General features: G+C 41.1%; 2 protein-coding genes across 4 annotated transcripts in view; one reads left to right on the top strand and one right to left on the bottom strand.

Annotated features, from left to right (window-relative positions):
- The window catches only part of FGF9 (fibroblast growth factor 9), a gene marked incomplete at its 5' end in the record, with an annotated part of 57,508 nt that extends 33,493 nt beyond the window's left edge, over nucleotides 1-24,015 (bottom strand). Inside the window, 2 exons of one of the 2 annotated variants that reach the window (XM_082776631.1) lie at nucleotides 11,791-12,074; nucleotides 22,569-24,015. Of the gene's footprint in view, nucleotides 1-11,790; nucleotides 12,075-21,244; nucleotides 21,448-22,568 lie in introns of those variants that run through there. The other variant, XR_014318892.1, reaches the window with a different exon arrangement.
- MICU2 (mitochondrial calcium uptake 2) overlaps nucleotides 17,184-26,802 on the top strand; it is a 153,364-nt gene continuing 143,745 nt past the window's right edge. Inside the window, exon 1 of one of the 2 annotated variants that reach the window (XM_082776604.1) lies at nucleotides 17,184-19,761. In XM_082776604.1, coding sequence (XP_082632730.1) covers nucleotides 19,492-19,761 — 270 coding nt within the window. In that variant the 5' untranslated portion in view covers nucleotides 17,184-19,491. The remainder of the gene's footprint in view (nucleotides 19,762-26,802) is intronic. The other variant, XM_082776605.1, reaches the window with a different exon arrangement.

Raw genomic sequence — 26,802 nt, 5'->3', positions numbered from 1 at the left:
CACGCCCCATAGCCCTCCCTCATCCTGAGGACACATCCCCGAGGCAGGAGGACGCCTTCCCGACGGGCTGCAGGCGGCTGCTCGCCCCAGCAGCCCCCCACGTCCCCCAGCCATGTCCAGCCAGAGCAGGAGGAGGGCAGCGAGGGCCGGGGGAGGGCGCCAGGGCTGCCGGGCAGGGGCAGCCGCCCCGCCGCGCTTGTGCGGGCCTCTCTTGCCCTCTAGCGGGCAAAGCCAGCGGGGCGGCCCCGCAGTGCCCCCTGCGGCCTCCTCCTCTTCCTCGGCTTCCTCCTCCCTTCCCTGGGCAGGGCTCCCTGTGGGACATCGGAGTGTGGGGCCCACCTCAGCACCCCTTCCCCCCCCCGCCCCGTACCAGGGGACAAGCTGTGAGGTCCCCCCCTCAGCACCCCGTGTGTGGGCTCCTGGGGTCAACAGGGACAGGGACCAAGTGCTATGGCCCCAGAGAGCAAATGAACGAGTCTGTGGCAATCAGTGGCCATGTGTCTGGGTAGTAGAGGCTCCATCCAGCTGTGGTGGTCCCTCCAACTGGTCGTGGTTGCCAACCACCTCCCTATTGCTTGGGCCAAGCGATGGATGAGCCCCAAGGGAAGCACGGGGCTCAGTGCCCCCAATGCTGGGCAGACATCAAGTGCCCGCTGCTGCTGCTGAAGAAAAGAGCAGAAGCTGGGGACATGGGTGCTCCAGGCATGGTCCTGCCCCTGGAGGAGATGGGGGCAACTCTGCAGTGAGCCCATGGCTGAATGGGGCTTGAGATGGGCTGCGCTTGGGAAAGGGAGAATATCCATGGTCGTGTGGGACCTTCTGGTGTACCATGGAAGATAGGTTCTTCAAGTAGTTTAGCCTTTTTATACAAAAAAAAAAAAAGTCCTTTTTTTGCTGATGAATTACAAAATATTTCAGTATCATCATCCCCATTGTTTTCTTCCTTCACAGATACAAATTAGTGAAAACTTTGGCTTTTCCTACATTATTTTATATGTACTACGTCCATCTAACAGAAGATCTTCTAGCTTCTCTAAGAATTCTTCCATTGCAAGTATGCTTTCAAAAATTTGGTTTTCTTTTTAAGAATGCCTGTGATTGATTTTCTTCCTATAGCCTTCAACTTTATTTTATATCCCTGTTTTCCCCGTTTGGTAGATCACTTTATTTTTGCACTCTCCCCATTTTTCATATTATCAATATTATATATTGCATTTTTGCTCTGCTGTTGTAATCACTGAACTACTATAGGCTATCAGAAAAAGTTACCCTTTTTTATGAAATAGATAATTTTTACCCCCCCCCCCCTTTTTTTTTTTTAATTTCTCACTCTTTGGGAAACCCTGATACCTGTGGGATGCCTTTCCCCTCTCGTCATGGCTCCTTGAAGCTGAGCACTGACGAGAAAGCCCTCTGTTTGCTGGTAGTGAGCGTAGTCATGTCACTTGGAATGTAATCACTTAGAAACCTCCACTCTCTGCTACAGTATTATAATCCTTTGTAATATTTTGCATGCCTGTGTCTGTTTCATTTGCTTAAACACTATCCAATTACTTTGTTGATAACTAACATATTTTGCATGTTTTTGCCTGTTGATTTCCTTAATCATTCTGCCACTATTTCACTCAGCAGTATGCAAACTGCACTCTGATTTGGTGATGTGAAGAGACAGAAAATAATATAACCATTTTCTTCAAATAGTTACTGTGGATATGTAGTAATGTTTTCCTTTTGACTGGCCAAGGCAAAAACATCTCTGACTACTATCTGGGCTTGGTGTTACCTCAACTTGGTACTCCTGAACTTCTGCTTTTACAACAAGACAAGAGACCCTTCCCTTTACAGGAAGGGAAGAGGCTGCTCAAGTAAAGGCAGCAGCTGTGGGTAGCTGAGGGACTGTATGATTACTAAACCATTCCCCATGGAGGACTGCCATCTTCTGTTTGAGTTATTTCTGTTTGCCCAATCTGAAGAAGTTTATAAAGGAACTGGGCAAAAGTATGAGAATAAATGCTTTACATTTTGGAGAGGGTGGGAGGTCATGGAAAATGCATTCCATATTTTGGGTTTGAGAGAACATCTGACATATTTGATAGCCCAATTCAAGAAATAACATAGTTATAAGAGTCTGGGGTACAGCTATGGCACTGCCTTCTTTGTGACAGTGGCAGTAGGAAACACCAGTTAAAGAGTACATGTGTTCTTGGCCACCTTGTACAGTTTGTTCTCCTTGTTCTCCACCAGCAACCATGACCACTGGGTTAGGGACATCAGAAGGTACATCCCTGCACACTCTCTCTAGTATTTGCTTATAGACAGGCTGTTCCTGAATTTGCATAATCCCAGTTTGATCCTGCCTCCATACTTCGTCTCTTATGACAATAAAATCCAGAATTTCACTATCCTCTTTGTAAAAAAAGAACTTTCTTGTATTGATTTCAAACCAGTCTCTCACTAGTTTAATTGAATGACTCCTAATCCTTGTGTTACAACAGCAGAGTAACAGTTATGCCCCCCATTCCCTTCATGATTTTGTAAACCTTACTCTTTGCCCTTAGACTTATCCTCTCCAAACTGCAGAGTCACAGTCTATGGAGTCTCTCATCAGGCACCCAGGAGGCTCAAGGGTCTTACTTTCCTTTGAGGAGACAATAAACATTATAAAGATTACTGGAAACTTAGGTAATATCAAGCAAAACTAAGGGATGATAGAAGATAGGACAATAAGCAGGCTCATATGACATGTTAGGTGCAGCTTACAAGGCAAATTATCAAAATCATTTCAACCATGAGAATCCCAGGGACATGCTTTTGTTTGCTCACTGTCGGGTAAGTTTGCCAAGCACTGGTCATGTATATAGTATGTCAAATGTTTTGTGGAACCAATCAATGCTAAATTCCTTAACAATTCATGCAATGTGACCATCATCACAGAGAAAGCAGTGGACTTTTCACATCATATATCTTGTAGAGTACTAAAGAAGTACCCAGGTGTTGACCATTATATAGCTCTGGTGAACACAGTTTTAACCATGGAAACCAAAAGATTCAAAGATTTCAAAAGATATCAAAAGATTACCTCAAGTGTTGATTGCTTGGCTAACTATGCTAATGCTGTGTGCAAGTACAAATTTTTAAGTTTGACCCTGGCAGAAAGACATTAACAGGGGGGAGTGCTGATCCTCAGACAACAGCAACATCAGAGACAATTAAATGACATTGGGTAGACTTTTTATGTTTGATGGTATTCACTGTATTATGGTGTTATATTGATGGTATACACAGACAAGGTAAAGGGAGAGAGAACTGTGCAAATTGCCATCCATGTAAGCTTTCCACATGCCACTGTGTGCCACCAGAAGTACTTTATGTATTATTCCAGGTGCTAGTGAAGAGTTGGAAACAACAGTGACTTCCCCAGTGTTTCAGATACAGAGCTTTTCTCCTCTAGACCTTTAGCATGCACAGCTGCAACCCATGTCTGATGTTACTCAGGGAGTTAACCAATGGTAATAATGGTCTCTTCTAGGTTTAAAATGTGTGCAAAATGGGCTTTCAGGAAAAGAACTGAATGTTCTGAAAGCCTAAATGTGATTTTCCCATCCCTCTCTCTGGCTGTCAACACACGTTTTATCAGGGTCACCAAGACACGTCTGCATGTTAGACTGGCTGTTTCTCCCCAGAGGTTGTACCTCCCTATGGAGGAGCTGAACAGAAAAAGTCTCTGCACCTCTGCCCCCAGACCTCAACATTCGAACTACATTTCCGCATCCTGTCCATTGCTCTGAAAAATGGGACAAGGAGATGAAAAGCTCTTAGCTCACAAGAGTTTGCTTCTCTGCCTTCATAGCTGCCCTTGATAAAAAACAGCTTTCCCACCCTGTTGTTGTTTAGAGAGTTTGTCAGTCTGCGAACCTGAAATCCACCATTGGGATTCCAGTCCTCTCCCTGCAGCTGTTATTCTAAGAGGGCTTAGAAATTCATCAGAGGGTCTGAAAAACATAGCAGCACTGGAAATTCACACCAGAAATAGATGCCGTCTGAACAGCTTTGCTTTCTCTAGGCATTGCAGTGAAAACCCTGACAGGCAATTGAGGAAGAAACCATTCAGGAGGTTCCTGTGCTTCCTCCGCTTTAAACATTGATCTAGGTTTGAGGAAGAGGATTACAATGACCATTAAGGATTCTCAGGGACTGAATTTATAGCACACCAAAGCACTGAGAGCTCACTTTTGCAGATATGGACAAATTGGCTCAGACTACCTTGCCCTTACTGCAGTAGCACTGCAGCCAACAGAACTACACATGTAAATGTTGAGACATCAGACAGACCTCTAGTATTAGGTATCCTACTTTTTTTAGTGTGGGCCAGGCTTCTAAAGAAACACATGGCAAAACTGAAGGAAAATTATCTTGCCAAGCCTCAAGTTATGCTATTCATATAAATCTTGATATGAACAAGCAAAAGGAATTTGCTTGAACTTTCTGGAATTCATACCTCATATTCTTGTAATCATCTGATTGTTCCAGCTCTGTATCTGGGAACGTGGTGCTGCTGCTCTGCTGAGGGCTGAGCTACTCAGAAACACAGAGCTTGTAAGCTTGCTCCCTTGCTCAGAGTGCGTCTTTTCTGGTTGTGTCTCCCAGTGGATTAATGGTCACGCTGCAAACCCCATTCCTCCAAAAAACTCTGGAGCAGATTCTCTGCTGTGATAAATTGCCAGAGCACCATGACATTGCTGGAGCTCTGACAAATGATATGAAAAGAGTAGAAGCACATTTGGGTCCTTTATTTCCCTAAGTAAAAAACCCTCTTACAGTTCATCATTGTAAACCCTCGGAATCTGTGAGCCATTCTTGGCCACAGCATCCATAATTACAGAAAACAGTGCTCAACTGTAGAAGTGTGAGGACTGAGTCCTTTGTAAATGTTCCTGAATATTCCTTTCTGAAGATTTCATTGTCACTAAGTTTTTCCCACATATAGACTTTGGTCCAGTAGAGCCCACATTTTATTTATAATTTGAGTCACATGCTGCTTCCATAATTTTTTGTCTAGTCATTTTAAACATCTCTGTATAGTACTCAGACAACAATGGCGAATCTTGTAGCTATTATTATATTTGCAATTTCCCTTGGGTGTTAGCAATGTCTATATAATGCAGTCTACCTAATACTTCAAAGTTATTGCATTCCAAAGCTATTAGAAAGTTGAAGCTTTTATTAGAGATGTCTATTAATCTAACAGTGGGAATTAAGCTTATTTCTCAGCATTTTTGAAAGGTATAAATAAATCCATAAGGCACACACAAATGCCATGCTTGAGAAATAACAGCATTCTGGTAATGTGCTTGAAAAGAGTTGCTCATTTATAAGGATATTTTACAAGTAGAATGTCTCTGTTCAGGAACACAGAATCAAATAGTTTCCATTACTGAAATGATTTGAAATTTTGTGTTTTATAAGGCCAAGGACAAATATTCAAAAGACAGGGTCTAAATTAAGTCTGAAAGGCTAAGATGTTCAAAGCAGCTCTTTGGTGTCTTTTTTGGCAATTAAGTTTAAAAATTCTGCAGATGCCTCATGTGATTGCTATGTAAGTGAACTTCAGAAAGTGCATATAGAAAATTAGATCCATTAAGATCTCTTCAGTATCTTTAATTATTCACTTACTTATACCCTAAGTAATGCTGAGGATTGCAGTGCCTGATTTTAAGCTCCTGTTGTTTTAAATTCCTGGCCTCATCCTTCTGTAGTGAGATTACTCTTTCATTAATCTGTGGCATTTTTTTCACATGTGAAAATTTCAAATACTCTCTTTACATCACTTCATACCTCCTTAGCACTTCAGAAAATTATGTCAACCAAGTCTAAATCACTAAAGGTTTCCTATTTCATAGGATATACAGCTACGATGTTTGCATTAGAGTAGTTGGGGTAGTCACTGGGGTTAGTCCTGCCAGGTTATGGAGAACAGACATGAGCTGCCAAGAAGGCAGATAAGCATGGTACTTTTTTATTCATGGTACCTTTTTATTCACGTTTTACTTCTTAAGTAAACTGAGAAGAACAGCCAGTGCAAGCAACGAGACAGCACCAAGCCTGTATGCAACGTACACCACAAGAAAAAGAATATTCGTTTCATACCAAATTCTGCCTGCACCTGGCCTTCCAGCTTGACCTGGCAAGCTACTCCTTTCAAGACTGCTCCCTAGGTAAGCTACTTCTGAGCAGAAGGTTGTAAAATGGTAGGGAGGTGGGGCTGTTGGTTTTTATTTTTTCATCTTTTGACCAGCATTTAAGCACATGAAGATCACAGTTTCTACCCCTCTCCCTTACAGATGCAGAGCAGTCCGCCTCCTTCTCCCTCACTTCAGGTGGGCAGCATGGGCATATTACTCTGGGCTATTTCATGCCTGGGGAGTCTTTCTGATGGGGCTGAATGCAAGAGCTTTGACCCTTGGTACTTTACCTTTGGCAGGCTGTAAATTCATAACCTACTTCTATGCACAGGGCAAGTTTTGGGCAGCAAACTCATACCTCTTGGTGGTAAGCTTCACATAAGTGGCTTTGGTTGCAACCAGTTGACAGTACAGAACTGCATGAGTTTACCTCATTTCCAGTCTTAATCTGATTGGGAATATGGACAGCTCAACTCAGCATCAGTTATGTGTAGGTCACAAGAAAACACGAAGTCACACTGAGTTGGAGAGGAATTACTCCTGACATTGTACCCTTTCTCAAGGACATTCACACATGCAGGCATCTCTGCTAGTCCTAACACTGACATTTAGAATATAAGTAACTGCAGAAAAGGAATATGAATTAGGATATATTAAAAAAAAAAAAAAAAAAAAAAAGTCTGTTCAAGCTTCTCTGGGGACCAATCTGGATATTTATTGAAAAAAAATAAAAAAAAAAAAAGAAGGGGAAAAAAATCCTACATGATGAGAGATATATATTTCCTGGTCCACAAAACAAACCATCAGTTTAGATGGATGGAAAAGGATTTTCCTCACTTTGCAGAATGCTGGCTGATGCTCTTCTGAGGACTTCGTCTTCCACTCACTGCTCTAGTTGGTTCCTATCCCTTCCATCATTACACATAGTACTAACTGCTGCTGCATGGCCGTTATTGTTGAGTCTGCAGAAACTAAGGCCATCTTTTTGCTGACAGCATAACTGATAAGACTGCAGTGTCATGCGAGTTGTTTTTCAGGTCATGTCTTTGGGATTTGGTCTTGGTTTGTTCTCCCTCTGTTTTCTTAGTCATTGAAAGGTTCTTACCCTTCTCTGCTTCCTTACCTTCTGAAGAAGGTGCAACCAACTGAAATCACTTATCTTTGATTTCACCTCCAACTCCATTCCTACTATGGAGCTATCTCACCAGCTCCACACTACACCACAGCCTTGCATTTCATCTTAGTTATTCTTTAATGTGGCTGCTCCATGACTGGAGCAAGAACTACTCATTCATGAGACCTCAAGCTGTTAATCACTGAGCACTTAGAGCAGAAATTCTGCTATTTTTGCCCTTGATAATAATACCCAGTGACCTTGCACTGGTGATTACAAAGTTTAATTTTGTTCCTACTCCTCTACTAAGAGCTCATTGAGTTCTTCTCATGTAACAATCTGATCCTCTTCCATTTTGCTTCTCAAATTTGTCATCCTCAACCTATGAGATTTCTCCACGTGTGTAAAACAGAGACTAAAAGAACAGAGTGAGACCCTGTATTGTCATTCCAACTACAGCCCATGCCATAACTCTCTCAGAGATACCTTCAGCACCAAGGGCTTTGCATTTTAGCACACACATCTTCTGAAATGTCAGAGAGAGTTCCTCCTCTTCTATCATCCTCTTTCTCCTCCTCCTCCCCTTCCTGGTGTGAACATTGCAAGCTCTGCAGAACTAGAGCAAACAGAGCCAGGTGAATGGATGGTTGACTTACTCTGTCCTGCAGATGGTCCACCACATCCACTCAGAGACAAGCCCTTTGTGCAACGAGCTCAGTAGGAATGCTCACACCTCAAGCTCTTTCTTCAATTAAGCTTTTCAAAATCAAGCAACACTTCATAGATCTCTGGGGTTCTCTTTTTTTGTCTTTGTGTGAACATTATTCTCAGCATTTGCTAGGTGGCAACGTACCTTCAGGAAAGAAGGAGTGTGCCATATTATGGTTCTCTGGAATACCACTTTTTTCATCTTGCTTAACTCCTTTGCCAGTTTTAGTATAGCCAACATTCTTTAACAGAAGATGAATCAAAGGGATCCACGACTACAGATTTTAAATATGTGAAAGTCAGCAGAGGTCTCCAAGAAGAGCAAAAATTCTGCATAAGCTTAAATTGTGTACACAAAAACTGGCAGCAACTTTTGGAATTAAAAAATTTCCACAGCACAAATGCAATTAAGGTGAACACAAAGCTACAGCCACATTAGCATCTGTAAATTAAATATGATCTGTGCCACAGACTTAGCTAAGTAATAGGAGAGATGTTTCACAGACCAAGACTTGGAGAAGACTAATGTCAGCAACAAGAAGAGTGCTATTTGTTTTGTTTTGTTGTTGTTAGTTGCCTGGTTGAACTTTTATTGAGGTTTTTCTGATGTGAGAACCTTGACCTGGAAGCCTTCCAGGCACAGACCTCAGCTAGCATTCTGCAGAAATCCTGTGGATGCAGAACTTGTGTGGTTACAGGTGCACAGCATACTTGCAGCATACATACACACAACAGCATCTGCTTCTCTAGAAGTAATTTATAATTCTAGGCAGAATTGCAGTGCTAAGTTACAATGGTATATGTTAGAGAGAAGTCTAAAAAGAAGACACTTTCCCCTCAACTGAAACTTTGGAATGAGGTTCTAGCCTTCATTTCAGCTTGTACAACATGTAGAAGTTAAAGACAAAAAAAGATCCTCTTTCTCTCATCACTATAAAACTCTCGATCACAGCATTATTAGACCTTTTTCATTAGACATTAGACATTGCTCATGCAACGCCCACTGACAGTTCTGTTCTTTCTTCTTCAAATACATCATAATGGTATCCTATCTGAAATTCAAGTCTGGTAAATATAATAAATTTGATTGTAACTTAGATTCCCTAGCTACTAGGGTGTGGGGTAGTTCTGTGGTTTGTGTTTTTTTTTTTTTTTTTTTTTTTTTTCAGGGAGAGTGCTGAATCTAAAAGAGAAAAAGCTGCAAATTATACCTGACAGTTCTAATGTGCTTATAACTATTTTAATAAAAGGTGTTGTGATTCATCATAGATAGCATGTCTTGTAAAAACAGCTTGGGTGAGCTGAGAAAATAATGCTAACAGCTTTGCAAAACTTAACTTACAGTTTAAAATAATTTGGGTGGTATGGAAAATGGGGATGACTCTGAAGACTATAAAGTGTTCCAAACTACATTCAATTTACACTTGCAGAATCTGTTTTTGTGTAAAATAATGGCAGTAATTTCTACTTTAATAGCTGTCAAGGGCAGATTAATATCAAACATGGAGAAACTAGGCAAAAAAACTTTTGTGAGTAAATATCTTGCAGTTTTTGCCATTTGCTAGACTGAAGGATGTAGTTTAAAATAAACACTTTGTATTCATAGGCCTAACACATAGTACTATTACCAGTCAGAAAAAAGGGTTTTATATTTTACAGGGTCAATGTTATAACTCCAAGATTCATAGGTGAAGGCAGGGCAGAGGACTTTGATGGTAAAGGTAAAGGACTCAGAGAGAAATGAGTGGGAACCTGAAGTACAAATAGTGGCACTCTTGTCCTTTGACCCAGGACTTAATCACCTGAACAAAACTGCGTCACTTCTGTTTATAGATGACCTAGAATTACAGCACAGCTAGGGGAAGCAACATTTTATTTATGCCATTTAGATAGAAAACTTGAGATTAAAAAAAAATCAGCTGCATCTTGCAACCAAAAAATTAATATTATAATCTTCCTACTTCAAGATTTAATTAAAAAAAAATCAAACTATGGGCTAGTGACCCAGAATCTTCCCACTCCATTTTCATAGGGGAAGGAATCTTTACAGATTTATTTTGTATCATTTGTATACCTATCTACAGATTGCATAGAATCACAGAAATTCAGGGCTGAAGGGATCTCAAGAGATCACTTTCTCAAACCACTTCACTGGGGCAAATGAAGTATGTATAAAACAGTCCCAATAGATTGGTCCAGAAAAAATATTCCTGTGAGGGGTATTTTGCAGCCCTTCTACATAGCTTTTTCCACTGCTTCCCTATACTCGTAGTGAAAAGGATTTTTCAAACCTAGAAATTAAACTGATTCCACTTGCATTTTCCTAAGTGGACAGTGAAGAACAATTGATCACTATCCTTATAAATGGATGGGTTTTTGCATGTGTTTTGTGCGCTAAAAGATGCCAGTACTTCCCTCCTCTATTTTCCATTTACTGCTTCATCTGTATCTAGTAGGCAATAGATAGAAGAAGGACATTGGTTTAACATGACCTGTTCCTGACAAAGTCATGTCAGCAAGTTTTTATCACCTTATCATGTTCTAGGCATTTAGAAACTGCTTTTTTTTTTTTTTTTTCTAGAATGCAGGAAGTTATTTAGGCTACTTAATTATAATTTATTTGGTTTCTCTTCAATCTCTCTCTCTCTCTTTTTTTTTTTTTTTCTCTAAAAGAGTTGTTAGGTTTCCCGTGTCGTTTCAATTCTCCATGAGTTTTCAAAGATATCAGAAACATCTGGAAATGGTTCAGAGCTTACATGGGCTAGTTCCTGAATCACTTCAGGAGGCAGATGCAGAAAGTGTGACTGTATCTTTTACCTATCTTCTGTCTCTTTCTTAAAAGGCTATAGTCTCTTCTCTCTCTTCAGAATGTAAGTAAAATAGTTATAGCTAGGAAAATTTAAAAACAGAAGGTAAGTTGAAGATCAGCTAATAGGTGAGCAGGAGCATAAGACAGACACAGACATCCTTGGATTTAAAATCAGATCTAGACTCCAAGAGATCCAAAGAGCTGAAATTTTATTTTTTTTAAAGTCCTTAATAATCAACTAGAAAATATTCCAGTAATGTGATATTTGCAAAAAGATTTACAAATAGCTTTTGTCTTTGAAGATTATTTCCAGTTCTATCTCTGCCTTGCTTCAATATCATAGACAAGTCACTTCGGCCTACTGTGCTTCATACTACCACAATAATGCAATCAGCCCCTAGCAACCCTCCACAGATGCTATAATACTTCATCCTTGTTGAGGTACCCCAGTCCTTCAGAGTAGTGGAGTCTCCTGTTGCTCTCTCTGCAGGGAGTCTGGTACATCCCCAACTACCAGTGGTAGTTGAGCTTCTGGTCATCAGCAATCTAGTTTCTGAATACATAGAATCATAGAATCATAGAATATCCTGAGTTGGAAGGGACCCATAAGGATCATCAAGTCCAGCTCCTGGCACCACACAGGTCTACCCAGAAATTCAGACCACATGACTAAGTGCACAGTCCAAATGCTTCTTAAACTCCAACAGACTTGGTGCCGTGACTACGTCCCTGGGGAGCCTGTTCCAGTGTGCAACAATCCTCTCAGTGAAGAACCTCTTCCTGACACCCAGCCTGAATGCATTTAACATGACTTACAGTAAAACAGAGACTATATAAAAAGAGATTAAGGAGCAGAGGAACTAAGAGGAGGAAAGGAAAACAGACATAGATTGCATGGGCATGAAGTAATTAACTGCTGGTTCATATGTAACAACAGTTAACCCACAGTTTGTTCAATACAATAATGCAATACTTACCCTTCAGAATGGCCTTCTACTTCCTCCATCCAGGTCTGGTAAGAGAAGTGGGCTCTTTTGGGTGCCAGGATGTCATCAAGTGTCATGGACAGGTGTCCTGAGGATATGTGGGGTAATATCACACCATGGACACTCCCTGGTTTCCAGCAGGTGGCCTATAGGCTCTGCTGGTCCTCACTCCTCCACTGCTGGCACAGCTTCCTGGAGCTTCTTGGTGCTTATGAAATGGGATGCTCCAGGCTGACCTCAGGTCCTCTGAGTCAAAATAGCAGTCTCTCTTGCTGCTGTGGAGTACAAGTTTGCTTTCATCAGACCCCTTCTCTCTACCCACAGGGCCCTACTCATCTAAGCTTAGGAGCAGCCTAGCATGGTAAGTACCCTCCTAAATATCTTCATCTTCCCCAGGCAAGCAGGCAGGCAGTCTCTGCAACACTGGATTATATGCCTATGCGTTACAGCTGATTTGTTGTGGATCCTCACCAACACTGTATGGGTTCCCCTTTTGTGTTGCATAAATGTGAGGCAGGACCTGCGCTCAAGGAGGAGAACCAGCATCGTACAGGTGTCCTATCTGTGCTCTGGCCTGCTCCAACAAAATCTCTCTATTACAGATCAGAGAGAAGCTGTAACTAAGCTATGTGAACGTAAGATCCATAAACACTGTGAATGCCATGTGCACAAGAGACCACCCCAACTTATGAACATGAGCCAGCCTGTGGGTCTTGGTATCCTCCTATCTGTATAGCTTATGTCTCCTTGGACATCCACAGTTCAGATCCCAGCACGTACTGATTCCCTCAAGTCCCTCAAAACTCTTCGCCTTTCCAGATGGGGTCTGACTAGAAGTCTGCACTGGGTGTACTCAGGTGTACTCCTGACAAAGCCAACAGTTCCTGCCTGAATGGAGCCAGGTGGGGACCATTCTCCAAAGAGCAGCTTCATCCATTGTTTCTGCAGGGATTTGTATCAGAACCACGATTAATATGCTTTCACGAGTGGCCCCAGCAGTCTCTTTTGATGTAGCTACAGACTAAGGAAACCTTCACTAGCAAATACACAAAGACTGCTCACAATATTTATACAAATAGTATGGCTACTTTTCAACTCCCTAAGAGCCAAACGCAGACATCAATGGAAACAGAAAGACTCTGCCAACCACAAGGAACTTTGTATTAGGACTTTCAAATTTTTATGAAAGGATTGCAGAACCTTTTATAGTGAAGGTATGTGTCTACCACACACATGTACCAGTGCTATTAGCTTAGATCAGACCCTATACTAATTTTAGTTACTACACTACCAAACACACACACTTGGAAAATAATCATTCCTCCTCCTTATACAAAAATAGGTATAATCAAAGATCATAAATGGTATTCTGAGCAAAAGAGGTAAACGCTACTTAAAATAATGGAATACATTACAGAAAACAGTAATTTAAAGTTCTATAACTCCTTTCTTTTTCAAAGAAATAATTATATACACTTCACCATCTTCAGCGGTATTAAAGATGTTATAATTTAAATTAACTTTCATTAATAAATCACAGGAGCAGTGCAAACTGTTGTTAATAGTAGCTGTAGGCAGTGGTCTAGGAAAGAAAGCAATGAAGAAGGTTTATGATGCTTCTTTATTTTCAGAAAACATGTATTTTTAAAGTATTTACAGGTTAAAATACTGATAATTCTGCATTTGTTTTTTTAGTAATACTGTGAAATATTCTTTACCATCTTTTTGAACTACATAACAATAATTATTTACAATTATATCAGTCACATCACACTTAAAAATATGAGTCTGAGTCCCTAGTAAATCCTTCTGGTTTATGAAGCAACACAGATAAAATTAACTTTGCTAATCTTGACTTGTTTTATTGTGCCATCTCTCTTTCTTTTTAAGTACGGAATCTATACAATGGCAAGTGTTAAGCAACCTTAACTATAGTTATTGCTGCCAACTCTTCATATAAAACTTAGGGTGAAATACTGGTATAATTAAAATTGATGGCAAAGCTCACACTGATTTTAGGGAATGACAGAAGAGAAAAGAAATGCTCCCTGAAATACAGCAACATCTCCAAAACAAAAATGTGTATTTACATGGGAAGTACTGGTAGTAACATTTTGGGAAATCTTCTTACTAATATCTTATACGCAAAATACATATACAAATATGTATATCTATCTATATAAATATGAAATTAGAGATACATGTAAAAAGTCCAAATAAGACAATTTCAATTGGATACAGATTTATCTTTTTAATCAGTGCTGGGAACACTACAGAAAAATGTTTAGAAGGGAAAAAAAAATGAAGTATAACTTCTTCAGCTGGAACCATGAGGAAAATATTAACCACTAAAGTACATAATGTAATTCCATTACTTAAAATGTTTTCAGAGGACCATGGGACCTCTATTATTGTTGCAAAAGTGCCATGGGATCTTATCACTGAAAGATAAAACAGCAGTTAAACCACAGTTCTCATCTAACAGTGAGAAAGTCCCTAATCTTCAAGGATTTATGTATACAATTTTATGCGGTAGGAGTAGTCTTACTTCAGATCACAGAACTTTTCAAAACACGTAATGTTAGGCATATATCTCTTCACAGAACCGAGATCTACAGCCTAAGCTGCAGAGCCATAGTGAATATACTTATCATATTCCAAGAAGTGCACATTCCTTTATAACAGAGTATTAGTTTTGACCTGCCTTTTTTTATCCACATGAAAGCATTATTTCAATAGTCTACATACCATTTCTTTTATGAATCAAATATTTATCACAAAAAGGCAACTGCCAACTTAGAAACTATATTTTAAAATCTTTCCAAATATGTTGCTAATATCTTCAAATGTCATTTTTTTAATATTAACTTGTTTTTTTTTTTAACTCTTTTCTTTGATTTTTTAACTTGACTTCAAAAATAGTTCAAAATTCTGAAGGGACTTGTTATATACAAGGTGTTTTTCAGGGAACAACATCAGAACAGTGTGGGAAGACAGTGTGTTAGAAAGGTCAATATAAATTAATGCTATGAGAGGTATTTGGGGACACATATCTTAGATAAATTTTAATTCTTTCCCTTTCAAATGGACTCTATCATGGTAAGTTCTCGAGTAACTTCAGCAAGTTGAAAATATTTGAAGATAGGCTATATTTATGGCCCAGCTCCTAAAGCAATGATTGCTGTGAACTCCTATTTATGAGCTGAATGGTGCTATCTGGCAACAAAATGTGCACATTTATTTTTGGTCTTACTGGAGGATGAATGTCGACTGTCTAGTAATGAGGTCAATATCCATGATTTGCATGTCCTGTAAAATAACTGGACTTTCTGTAAACTAACAGCACAGAGTCATTCTAAGGCTTCTTCATCACAGGAGGATATTTCAGCTTCCTTGAAACTGATCTCACAATTTATTTATTTTTCTTTGGAGAAGGGATTGCTAGGAATTATGGAAATAATTCCTTTCTAGTGAAAAAAAGCCTTTCTAGTGAAAAAAGCAGCTTTGGAAATTCCTGAAGTATTCTCCCAACCTTCACAATAAACAACCTTGGTAAGAAAACTTTGAGACTCTAGGTAAATATTAAGATATCAGCTGGCGAACTTTAAAGATAGTCCAGTTTTATCCAATCACTTTCTAGTTTTCAAGGTGTACAAGGATTATTTAGTTATATTACTTTTAACAAAGCTTGTCTTCGTTGTGCTTATATCCTTATGGGCTTTGGAGCATTTTCCTTGTCATCATAGGCAGGCAGATTGCTCTCACCTCTGTTAAAACAAAATACAAGTGATATTTTTAAGAGGACCTATGATATCTTGAGGGAGCCAAAGAAGGCCTGGGCTTGTGAGATCTTCTTCTGTTTCAAGTCTTCTGCCTGACTTTGGGCAGAATTTAACCTCCAGTTCTTCACCTATGAAATAAAACACTGATATTTGATGTCCTTCTATTAACTTGTCTGGTCAGCTCCTTCAGGAAAGAAGTACTCCAAATATTGTTAGCGCACTGCCTAGCCTACTAAAATCTTACATTTAGTTGGAGCTAGCTGTCAAATGGTACACAGTAAATAAACCAGACTAGCCCCACATTACTTCTCCTGAAATAAGACCACATATATAAAAGGGGGCTTGCCACCCCTTCCCTCAATTCACTACCAGCTTGTTGTTCCCTTCCCTGACCCTGTTTACACAGCATTTGAAGTCCCCAGAGACCGACTAGCAAGATGGGTGGCCCTCACACTGGATGACTGAATCCACCTCTCAAATCTTATTCTGTCTAAAATAGTAAGAAAGGGTTTAGATTGAATGTAACAGGAGTTAATTTAAGCTGTTACAACAGTAAATGAATGCTGGCACTAAGCCTAATGCTCTTGAGGGGATTGGAGTCCCAGCAGAGACTGAATCCGCGCTGGAACTTGGCCTAACACTCTTAAAAGACACGGGGATGCAGAATTGGATATTCAGGCATGTGGAGCTGTAGATTTACTTGATATTTTTACCCTTTACATTTTACTTTATAACAAAAACATGGAAGAAAATGAAGTTTATGTCAGACATTATTTCTTAAATATCAAAGGAGTTCCATGGGCTTTGTTTCACGGTACTAGATTTTCATTTGTGGATGTGATTTCACATTATGCTCATTATGCCTAACAAGAAGTAACAGCATTTAAGTTTTATTATATAATGATTCAGTGGAGAATTGAATCTCACAGGAAAATCACATCCTTAAACATTTAAGAAAATCTTTTATCAGGCTTTTAATTTGCTTTTGCAGATTTTCAGCAACGCAACCACCTCTACAAGGAAGTCTGAATTCAACATGTAGAAAGCACGTTACAAAAGCAGGTACGTCAGCTTGCTAAATGTAATGATTTCTGCTTATCACAGAATCACAGAATCACAGAATTTCTAGGTTGGAAGAGACCTCAAGATCATCGAGTCCAACCTCTGACCTAATGCTAACAGTCCCCACTAAACCATATCCCTAAGCTCTACATCTAAGCGTCTTTTAAAGACTTCCAGGGATGGTGACTCCACCACTTCCCTGGGCAGCCTGTTCCAATGTCTAACAACCTTTTCGGTAAAGAAGTTCTTCCTAACATCCAACCTAAAACTCCCCTGGTGCAACTTAAGCCCATTCCCCCTTGTCCTGTCACCAGGCACGTGGGAGAACAGACCAACCCCCACCTTGCTACAGCCTCCCTTAAGGTATCTGTAAAGAGCAATAAGGTCGCCCCTGAGCCTCCTCTTCTCCAGGCTGAACAAGCCCAGCTCCCTCAGCCGCTCCTCGTAGGACTTGTTCTCCAGGCCCCTCACCAGCTTCGTCGCCCTTGTCTGGACAATGAAAGCCAAGGAAGAGCAAACTGTACAGGATGGGAAAGAGAGCTTCATTTGCACAGTGGTAGTGTTGTGCTCCTCTGGGACACTACACATGGGGGTGAATTTACTGCAGGGAGAGCAAGAGAGGTTGGCTAAGGACAGCTCACCTCCCCATCAGCATTGCGTGCTTGCAGTCATAGGAGAGTAGTTGTCCTTTCACATTGCAGCTATATCTGTTTCAGTCAGGAATGTCATCCAAGGAAAGGCAAATGACCTACTTATTTGTTCTTACTCAAAGAAAAACTGAAAATACCTAGCAAGGTGCTGAACTAAACATGCTTACCTATGTTGCATTCACATGTTCAAAACTGTGGGATCTGGCATTCAGAATGCAAATCCCTCAGCCATCCTCTACAATGCTTCTGGGACATTGCCAGCATCCACAAAGTGCTTGTTATTGGCTTACACGGAAAGGGAAGTATTCTTAAGGTGTTTGTGCAAATACTCAGTGTCAAACTGTAAGGCTGAGATAGAAAATACTTTGTCTGTCTGGAGGAAAGCAGGAATAGGGGAGAGGAATTTACTGTAAGTTTTACATCTCTGTAAGAGAAATCGGATTTTTCAGTATGCGTTTGTGCATGACAGAGGGATTTTGCTGCTATGTTTTATTGTATCTAAGGATTAGAAAGGATTTTCTTGTATGACTTACTTTCTAGGTCTCTGGGGATAGGGAAAGATTTTGCAATGTACATTACAGCCTGTGAGGATGGAAACCACTCACCCTGCATGTTGCACTCTTGGGTGATTTTGCAATGAGCAGTCATTTGTGTTTCCCAGAGGTGTTTTTGAAGAGTTTGTATCGGGCTAAGGATTCAGGTGGCACATGCCTGAAGATGTCTCAAACACTTCACTGAATGACATTCAACGGACAACACATGCTAATGGAAGACTGGATAAATTCTGAGATGCCATTAGTTAAATGACTGAAATTAACACCTACAAAATCAAATTCATGGCTCTGAATCCAGATCAGGAAAGGACAGCGAACTAAAAGTACTTTAGTGGCATAGATGTATATCACCACACATTAATGGTGAGAGGGGAAAAAAGGCATTTCCGTGTTTCAGAGCCGTGTTTCAGATGTCGCAGCGCCTGTAATGATGACAATACAGTACTTGCTGTTGTAACAGAAAGAGGTGAAAGGTACAGCTTGCTAAGATGAACTGAGTACTTTCTGAAGGCCTTTAACCTAAGCAATGGGAAATCGCACTTTCTCTGCCAGATGCCTTAAGTCTAGAATTGCCTGAAGCAGTTCTCTCTCCAGTCTTTTTCCAAATTCACCAGGTGAACTTCAGGTGAACTTCTGCAAAAACACGAATCCGAGTACTACCAGCCTAAAAACGGAGGTTAACTTCCTCTCAGCTTTACTTCATGTGACCATATATCATCAATTCCCAGACAGCCCAATGTTTGAATGGGACTCATCAGTCTCAACCTAGCCAAAGCCTAGAGAGCTTCAGTAGAACAATAGTAGTGGACCCCCCTTCCCCAAATAATTAATTAATTAATTAATTAAATAAATAAATTTGAAGCATTTGAGGTAACTAGTTGTCTCTGACATAAGTAATTACAGCTGGTCAATTCAATCTGTCATGCTTTTCAGTTAGCACCTCTGCCATGACAGTTTGTGTAAGCAACATCTTTTGTCGTCTCATTTGTAAGAAACTCTGCACTTGAAAAGGATGTTTTAGACTTATTCATGTTTCTGTTGTTACTTGTTCTGGAATAAACTGTGTTCAGTTTTCTGTTGCTCACTACAAGAAGGCCCTGGAGTGTGTCCAGAGCAGAGCTACGAAGCTGGTGAAGGGTCTGTAGCACAAGTCCTGTGAGGAGTGGCTGAGGGCACTGGGGGTGTTTGGTCTGGAGAAGAGGAGGCTCAGGGGAGACCTCATTGCTCTCTGCAACTGCCTGAAAGGAGCTGTGGGGAGCTGGGGGTCGGCCTCTGCTCACAGATAATAGGACCAGAGGGAATGGCCTCAAGTTGCACCAGGGGAGGTTCAGGTTGGAAATGAGGAGACATTTCTGCTCAGAAAGAGCAGGCAGGCACTGGGACGGGTTGCCCAGGGAGGTGGTGGAGTCACTGTCCCTGAGGGTGTTCAAGGAGAGGTTGGACGTGGTGCTTGGGGACATGGCTTAGTGGGTGACATTGGTGGTAGGGGATGGTTGGACCAGATGACCTTGGAGACCTTTCCCAACTATAACGTCCCTGTGACTCCACTTTTCCCCTCCACCACCACCCAGCCGGGCTCTCTGCGCCGGGGGGGTGCCCGGAGCCTTCCCCCTCCATCCCGCGGCCTCAGCCCGGCCGCCGCGCATGCGCCCCCGCGGCGGCGGAGCGGCCGCATCCATGTCGGCGGCCGGCTGGAAGATGGCGGCGTGGAGAGCGGCGCTGGCGGCGGCCGCCCGCGCTCCGCTCCGGGGGCGCCTCGCCGCGCTGCGGCCCGCCCGGAGCCAGCGGCGCCCGGCCGGCTGGAGGGGGGCCGCCGCCGCCGCCGTCCTGCTCGGGGGAGGCTCCGTGGCGGCGTGTTACGGCGGCTGGCGGGGGCGGCCGGGGGCGGGCGCCTTCCTCACCGTCCTGGCTCAGGTAAGGCGCCGGCAGCCCCGCTCCGGGCAGCCCTCGCCGCTCGCCCCGGGGGCCGGGGGGAGGCCGGGGGGGCTGTGTGGGGAGCGGCCTGCGGGAGCCGAGTGCCGGCGGAGTGGGGGAGCCGCTGCCGTGGAGGGGTCAGGAGGGGCCCCCCGGCAGCTGTGTTTGGGCAGAGGTGCTCCTGGTTCGCGTGGTTCTCAATAATTTGGGTGTTTTCTGCGGTGGAAGCAAGCAGGGGGGGCCTGACAGCCCCGAGGGGTTCGTGTGGTGGTCGTGGGGATGTGGCCCGTGCTGAGCTGCCCGTCTGGTGGCAGCTTCCAGGGCTTGGCTTCGGGTCTGCGATGCCCAGCCTGAGCTTCAGGTGCTCTGAGGCATTAGCACGCTCCCCCCTTAACAAAGGACATTTCCCCAAAATGCCACTTCTATATTCCACCTGAAATACACACAGCAGGTGGGGTGATACCAGTGGGTACATTCAGAATCTGGGCGATGAACATTACAATGCCTTGGAGCATCAGTACTCGTGCAGAAGGTCAAGAACAGATGCTCGTTATTTACAAAACAATCACCACAAGTTCCAAAACACAGTCACGCTTCCTGCTGTTACTCATTTTGTGGAGTGAACTTTTTCCCATTCTTCCCTCAGATGGCTGTCGATTAAAGTTAGTGAGGCTTCCAAGATGGGAAGTCCTCGAAGCGATCTGGGCCAGCAGGTTAGCATGGGATGGGGTTAGGAGGTCAGTGTATGATTGCATTGCCATTCAGCTGCTTCTACCTAGGAAATTTTGGAAGAATTCCATGGTTTGTATGCTTTGAGATCCTATCTCTTAGCAAATATTGGTTGAACTGCAGGCAGGTAAATAGCGATCTTATTTATTCTCAAATCAAGAACAAGGAGTGTTTTTTTTTTATTATTATTTTTGATATTGCAGTCTTAGGTGTTGCACTGGAGGAAACTCCACTTTTTAAATAAGAATGCTTCTGAAATAGGTTAAGTGTCAGTCCTGACTTCTTGGACAGCGCATCTTAAAACTTTGGTTTTCTGTACGTGCTCCCAGCAAGAAAGGCAAATGTTATTGCAGTAGAATTCCTACTGGAAATGTGTCTTCTGCTGTAAACAGCCAGCAGAATAAGATGTTATATTTATTTATATTTATATTAGCTATGACATTTTTCAGCAGCATTGCGTTATGTTTAAAAAAAAATCCTGTCCTTGAGGCCTATTACCTATATGTATGGGACACTTGCATAAGTACACTGTATGTGGGTATATATAAAATGTGTTAATGCAGGAAGTAATTGCTTTTAAAGACTGCTGGGTTGAAGGGATATAGCTTTGGTGCTCATGTGTTCTTGGACTAGCTTCCAGGTAACACATGGACAGTCCAACGGGTACACTTTATAACTCTGTGGGGGGACGGAAAATCTACGGCTTCTTTAATCAATTCATTATTGGAGACAGTAAGTTGCTGGACTCTGCAAATGTTAAGGAGTTTATTCAATTTAAACTTTTTTGTTTCCTGATAAAAGAGTGTTGGACATCCCATTGTACTTGCAGACAGAAATTCTCCGTACATCTTGAGCTCTGTGTTGCTGCAATTAATGTAGTGACACTTCAAAAAAGTACTTCAGAACTGGCCATGCAGCGCATGGTGCTAAGGGCAGTAAATTGAAAGCAGAAGTGGCCTGTAAAATCCGTGAGGACAGGTTAATAGAACCAAAGCAGCAGGCTGCGTTTCTTTTAAGCAGTTTGGATGCTACCAGTGGCTTCTTACAGACAGAAATAAGAAACAATCAAAAGCACCGCAAAGTGTTGAAACGTGTCACCTTTATGTTATGTTTTGGAGCACTCTTTGTTTCAGAGTGCTTTTCAGAGCAGTCAGAGTGCTCTGAAACTCAGTGTTCAGAGCTTTTGCTTAAATTGAGATACATTTCTTATTCTACCAGTGGATGACCTGACTTTATATTATCCCTTTTCACTACAGTGGATCTCAGGCAGCTTGGCTTGAGATCTCAAGCTTTGCTTGAGATTAGGCTTGTAGACAATTATGTATTGTTAATGTTGCTGTAGGTTATGTAGGGGAATTGTGTGCAGGATAAATACTGGAAATTTTATAGATTAAGGCAAGTATTTGAAATTAAGCATCACAATTTTCATGAGCATTGTGGTAATAAAAGTATACGCAGTGGAAGTGTTTGTATTTCCCTCTCAAGTACCAGGCCTAGCATCTGCTCTTGAGACTGCTGAGCCCTTTAAGCTATGATGCTTCCCTGTTTTTCTTAGTAATACAGTCTTTACTGTTGAATCATAAGAATAAATCACTGCAAAATGGGTGGTAATTATTTAAGATGCCTGACAGAGTGAAGTTGACAAAGTGGCACTATTTCAGCATAATTTGAGGCACCGATTGAGTTCGTGTTCTTGTCCTGACAGTGAGATGTAACAACCATTAATAGCTTTATTGCAGTCAGTCTTCACTGTAAAAACTAAATAATTTGTTTAGTTTATGTAATTGAAATTGATAGCTATTTAGGTTTTCCTTTAGTGTCAATCAAACTAGTTTCCATCAAATTACTTAGAAGTTTTTCAGCTTTATGTGTGATTAATGTAGTTACTTTCATTCTCAATATTCGTTGATCTGTTGTTTAGAAAGGTACAGGGAATGTATTGGAATAAGTCCTTACAAATGAGAGTAAATCACTACTGTACAAAAATTTTAGAGCAAAATTAACATAATCTCTTCCTCCCTCCTCCCCCCAGTTTTTATAGATACCAGGCTCTAGTTCTATCTATCCTTGTTATTTACCAGTGAAGCTCCATTGCATGTCCTGGAACAGATACAGCCGGTGCTGGGATAATCTAGATCAGCTTTTCCAAATGAAGGGTGCCTTCATTCTACCAGTGTGACTGAAAATGGTGATTATACTGAAGTTCACCAAACGTGTTTCTTCTAAACAACATGCCTGGGTCAGAAATGTACACACTACACTACACACTGTGGTGATACGTCATAAGTTGGTTTTCAGTAATTCCAGAACGATGAGTAATTGGGAACCCTGATCAGACTTGCGGTGTTGTCCCAGGTCTTGCAATTTCCAATCGTAAGGTGGTGTTACACATCCTACAGCTGCTGGAATCCTTTGCTTAAAACACACTGTTCATTGCAAGTCAGTTTGCAGTCGCTCAGGTTGTCCTTATCAGGGTCAAGAATCAAGTACAGGATTGCCACAGGGCGTGCAAGTGGATTTGGGATAGCAGGCATCAGGAAACTGTACCATCAAGCCTGGGAACTTGCCAAGGGACCATAGCTTCGACCTCATGCACACACATGTTGCAGATGATAAGAGAGCTCTGAGAAGCACCAAGCTGCCACAGGCAGTGTCTCCTACCCCTGCTGAGTTTATTTACTGATGTGTTTAGTCACCGGTTTCAGAAAGAAGAATACAATTTGATCCACCCTCTGTAGAGTGTTGCATTTTGTGCTGAGTCTGAGTCACTCTTTCCAACTGAGGCTGAGTAAAGTTGTTACTGGTGTGTATATATATAATAACAACGTGTGGAAGTCCTGTCTGTTTGGTACTGATAAAGGTGATGTTGTTGCAGCATTCTTTTCCAAGAACCAGGGGAGCATTACTTGGTAGTTACATTTTTGATCCAGCTTCCCTGAGCTAAGTGGAAAACATAACTTGACCTCCAGAGGTCCCTTCCAACCTCAACCATTCTGCAAACTTAATAACAGTTCTTGCTGCTGGTCTCTGTTACATCATTATAGCCTAGTTCTCTTCATCTTCCCCCCTTTTTTTTTTTTTTTTTTTTTTTGTGTGTCATATCAGCGATGTGCTATGATTCTTCCAGATAAGAAGAAACTCAGTTCCTGTTGTAGAGGTCTTAAATACATAAATTGTATTTGATCATGCATTTGATCTTAACATTTTCAGTTAAGATAATCCTACTCTTTCACAATGGATAACAAACCACTTGTGCTTTTTTAGTGTCTGATATTAATTAAATATTTATTTTATTTTAAAATGTGTTTTTTTTTTTGTTTTTTGAAGGAGAAAATAGCCTTTTTGTGTTTGAAAGTGGAAGGGTGGGGAAGAAGTCCGGGAATCTCTTTTTGGATTATGTTAAACTGCGTGGAGTGTTTCACCCTTTTCCAGTTTTCTAATGTTAGCGATTCTTAACACAGCCAAAGATAGGCACACACAGGAGTGGTGACTGTGTGGCCATTTCATGAAAACTGTTACTCCAAACAGCTGTGAGTAAAATACTTTTTCTGATTAACATTGGAGCTTTAGTTCATTTTCTTGGGCTATGTATGTAACCACCACTAAAATGTATTTTGGAGCTATTGCCCAACACTGTTTGAATGAATAATGCAGAATACCGTAAAGGATACCCTGAACACCAGTTTTTGTTCAGGGATCTGGCACAACGGTAAAGGCAAAATAATCCTCTGGAGGACGTCTTCACAAATCCTGGCTGATAGAGAGCTCAAAGTGCTAGTTCGTAAGATAATCTAGGGAGAGTGCTGCACTTAAATGTAACTCAGAAGTTTATCAGGGTTGCAGGAGAAGTCTTTGGGCTTCCAGACATGGAATCTGATAAAGATGGTTTTAATAGTTCAGAGAGCAGACTGTTGGTCACACATTGAGTGCTGGGATGGATTTGTTTCAGACAGGTTCTAGTACATTGTGCATGGTTTTCATCTGGCTAAAAATTTCAATCCTGATCAATAGATGATTCACTAACTAATGTCAGCTATGCATATGTTACCTTTTTAGCTTATTTTCACTTGATTGGTAACTTCTGGTGCAGGCATGAGTTTGGTATTACATTCTTGGTGTCACTGCCCCTCATTATGTGCTACCAAAACAAATGACGTCAGTTGCATGCATGTCAAAAGCAGCTTTTTGTTTAAATTGTTTGAAGCAATTTCTTTAGAGCAGTGGAAGGAAGATTTGAATAGCTCTTGGATTCTGATATTTTTGCATATCCCGTGTATCCCGGACCACTTCGTGACTTACGTTACACTTACACAACTTTTAGCTCACATTTCCTCCCTTTTATTTATTTTAATATAGATTATATCTAGGAAGGTAGAATGCATATTAACTGCATGTAGAAGGTTTTCACTGTTGGCAGATAGGATGTATGTGTGTGGCATTTGAATTCAGTCACCAAATATTAAAATATATATATATATTTTTTTTTCTACGAACCATTGTTTAATCTATACTTCACATGTAAGTGCGTTAAACTGAGACTTGTTGGCAAATCTTGTTAGAGTGGGAATTTTTGTGGGGGTTCCTGTGCAATCTGTTCTAAAAGCCTGGTTCATGCTAAGGAAGAACATTGCTGTTAAGATGAGGTGTCTCGATAAATATAGAAGTCTGGATAAAATTGCATAAGGATTTGTAGTGATGTATGGAATTGCCCGGAGGAATCTGGTTCTAAAATAAATCTGGTAAGAATATGTACAGCCTAATCTGAAAAATAGACAAGAAGATTCTTGTGCTTACTCTGTCATAGAAATAATAATAATAAAAAAAAAAAAAAAAAGCCAGCTTTTGTTTGATCAAAAATCCTAGAATAATTTTTGTGTTTTAAGTAATAATTTCAAAGCATTTGCCTTTGAGTCTTTATTCTGTTAGAGTTCAAGAAGTGTTTGGACAACACTCTCAGACACATGGTCTGATTTTTGGGTGGTCCTTTGGGGGACCCAGGAGCTAGACTCGATGATCCCTGTGGGTCCCTTCCAGCTTGGATATTCTACGATTCTATGAAATTAATTGCGAATGCAAATGTAACAGCACATCGAGGATGCTCACAAAAGAATAATTAAGCAAGTATAAAATACAAGTCCACAGTGAACGCTTTAACAGGCTTTGGAAATGTAATGCAAATGTTTTTAATCCACATCAGGCACGCTGAGAGCTTGCAGGCCTCAGAGAAGCCTCGTGCAGACCTGACCACACGGCCGTACGGCTGATGCTTAAAATCTGCCTGGTGAAACAAGGCCATATAAAAACCATTAAAATCACAATTACTGTTGTGGGCTGGAGCCACTTTAAGTAAGGCTTATGCTTTTTTCATTACTTTTTGTTTTTTCCTGCTTTACCTTGTCCATCCCACACCATGCTGGGCTTGGGTTTTCCTGCTGCTGATGGTTTGATTCAAGGTCTTTCAAAGCTCTCACGTTTCTTGACAGCAGTGCTCAGTGCTGGGAAGGCTTTTTCTTGGTGAGTAGTGAGGCAGTGTTCTTGTCAGCATTGGTAGCATCCTTCTACGAGCTTCCTATTTTACTTTGATGTGTCTTTCCTGCTATACTTACTATCTCAATAAATATGACAAAGCATGATGATCATGACAAGGCAGTTAAACATCGTAGGTAAACACACTGAACACTTCCTAATTTTGAAAGGAAATGGGAAGTCAATTTGTCATTTCATTCCTGGGATACTCAGTGACTACATAAAACATTTTAACACAACTCATGCATCCGCCTTCTAACTCTGGTGTGTCATGTCAATATACTCTCTTTTTTTTGTTTTGTTTTGTTTTCTTGCCAGTGCATCTAGAAGTAAACGGAAGTACTTGGGTTGAGTCTGTGCACGAAAATAAATACCTTAACAACAGTGTTGCTTCCTAGTTCATCCAGGAGTAAATTAGAGTTAATAGTCCCAAATATTATGACAATGATGTGTTCAAAAACTCATTTTAAAACACCATTCCTGCAATAATTAAGCATCAATAAATCTATGAATCTCATCCACAGGAAGAGCTTTTTAGAATTGGATTAACAGCTCAGCCTTCCCTAATCTTTTTTTTTTCTTTCCCTTCCCTGAAAGATCCTTCAGTCTTTCCGAGCTGTTCCTCTTGTGCAGCCAAACAGGGTAACCTTAGCTACCTCTTGTTTAATTCTGTATTTCACTGTGTTGTGGAAATACTGTGTGTATCAGGTATCCACTAAGCGGTCTAAATCAATAACGGAGATATTAAATATATCACAAACATCATTCTCTGCATTAGTGACATAC

The sequence above is a fragment of the Aythya marila genome, assembly GCF_965140915.1.
Source record: "Aythya marila genome assembly, chromosome: 1".
In the NCBI taxonomy this organism is placed as follows: Eukaryota; Metazoa; Chordata; class Aves; order Anseriformes; family Anatidae; genus Aythya; species Aythya marila.
The sequence above is the reverse complement of the archived record's forward strand: the minus strand, read 5'-3'. Positions and strand labels throughout refer to the sequence as shown.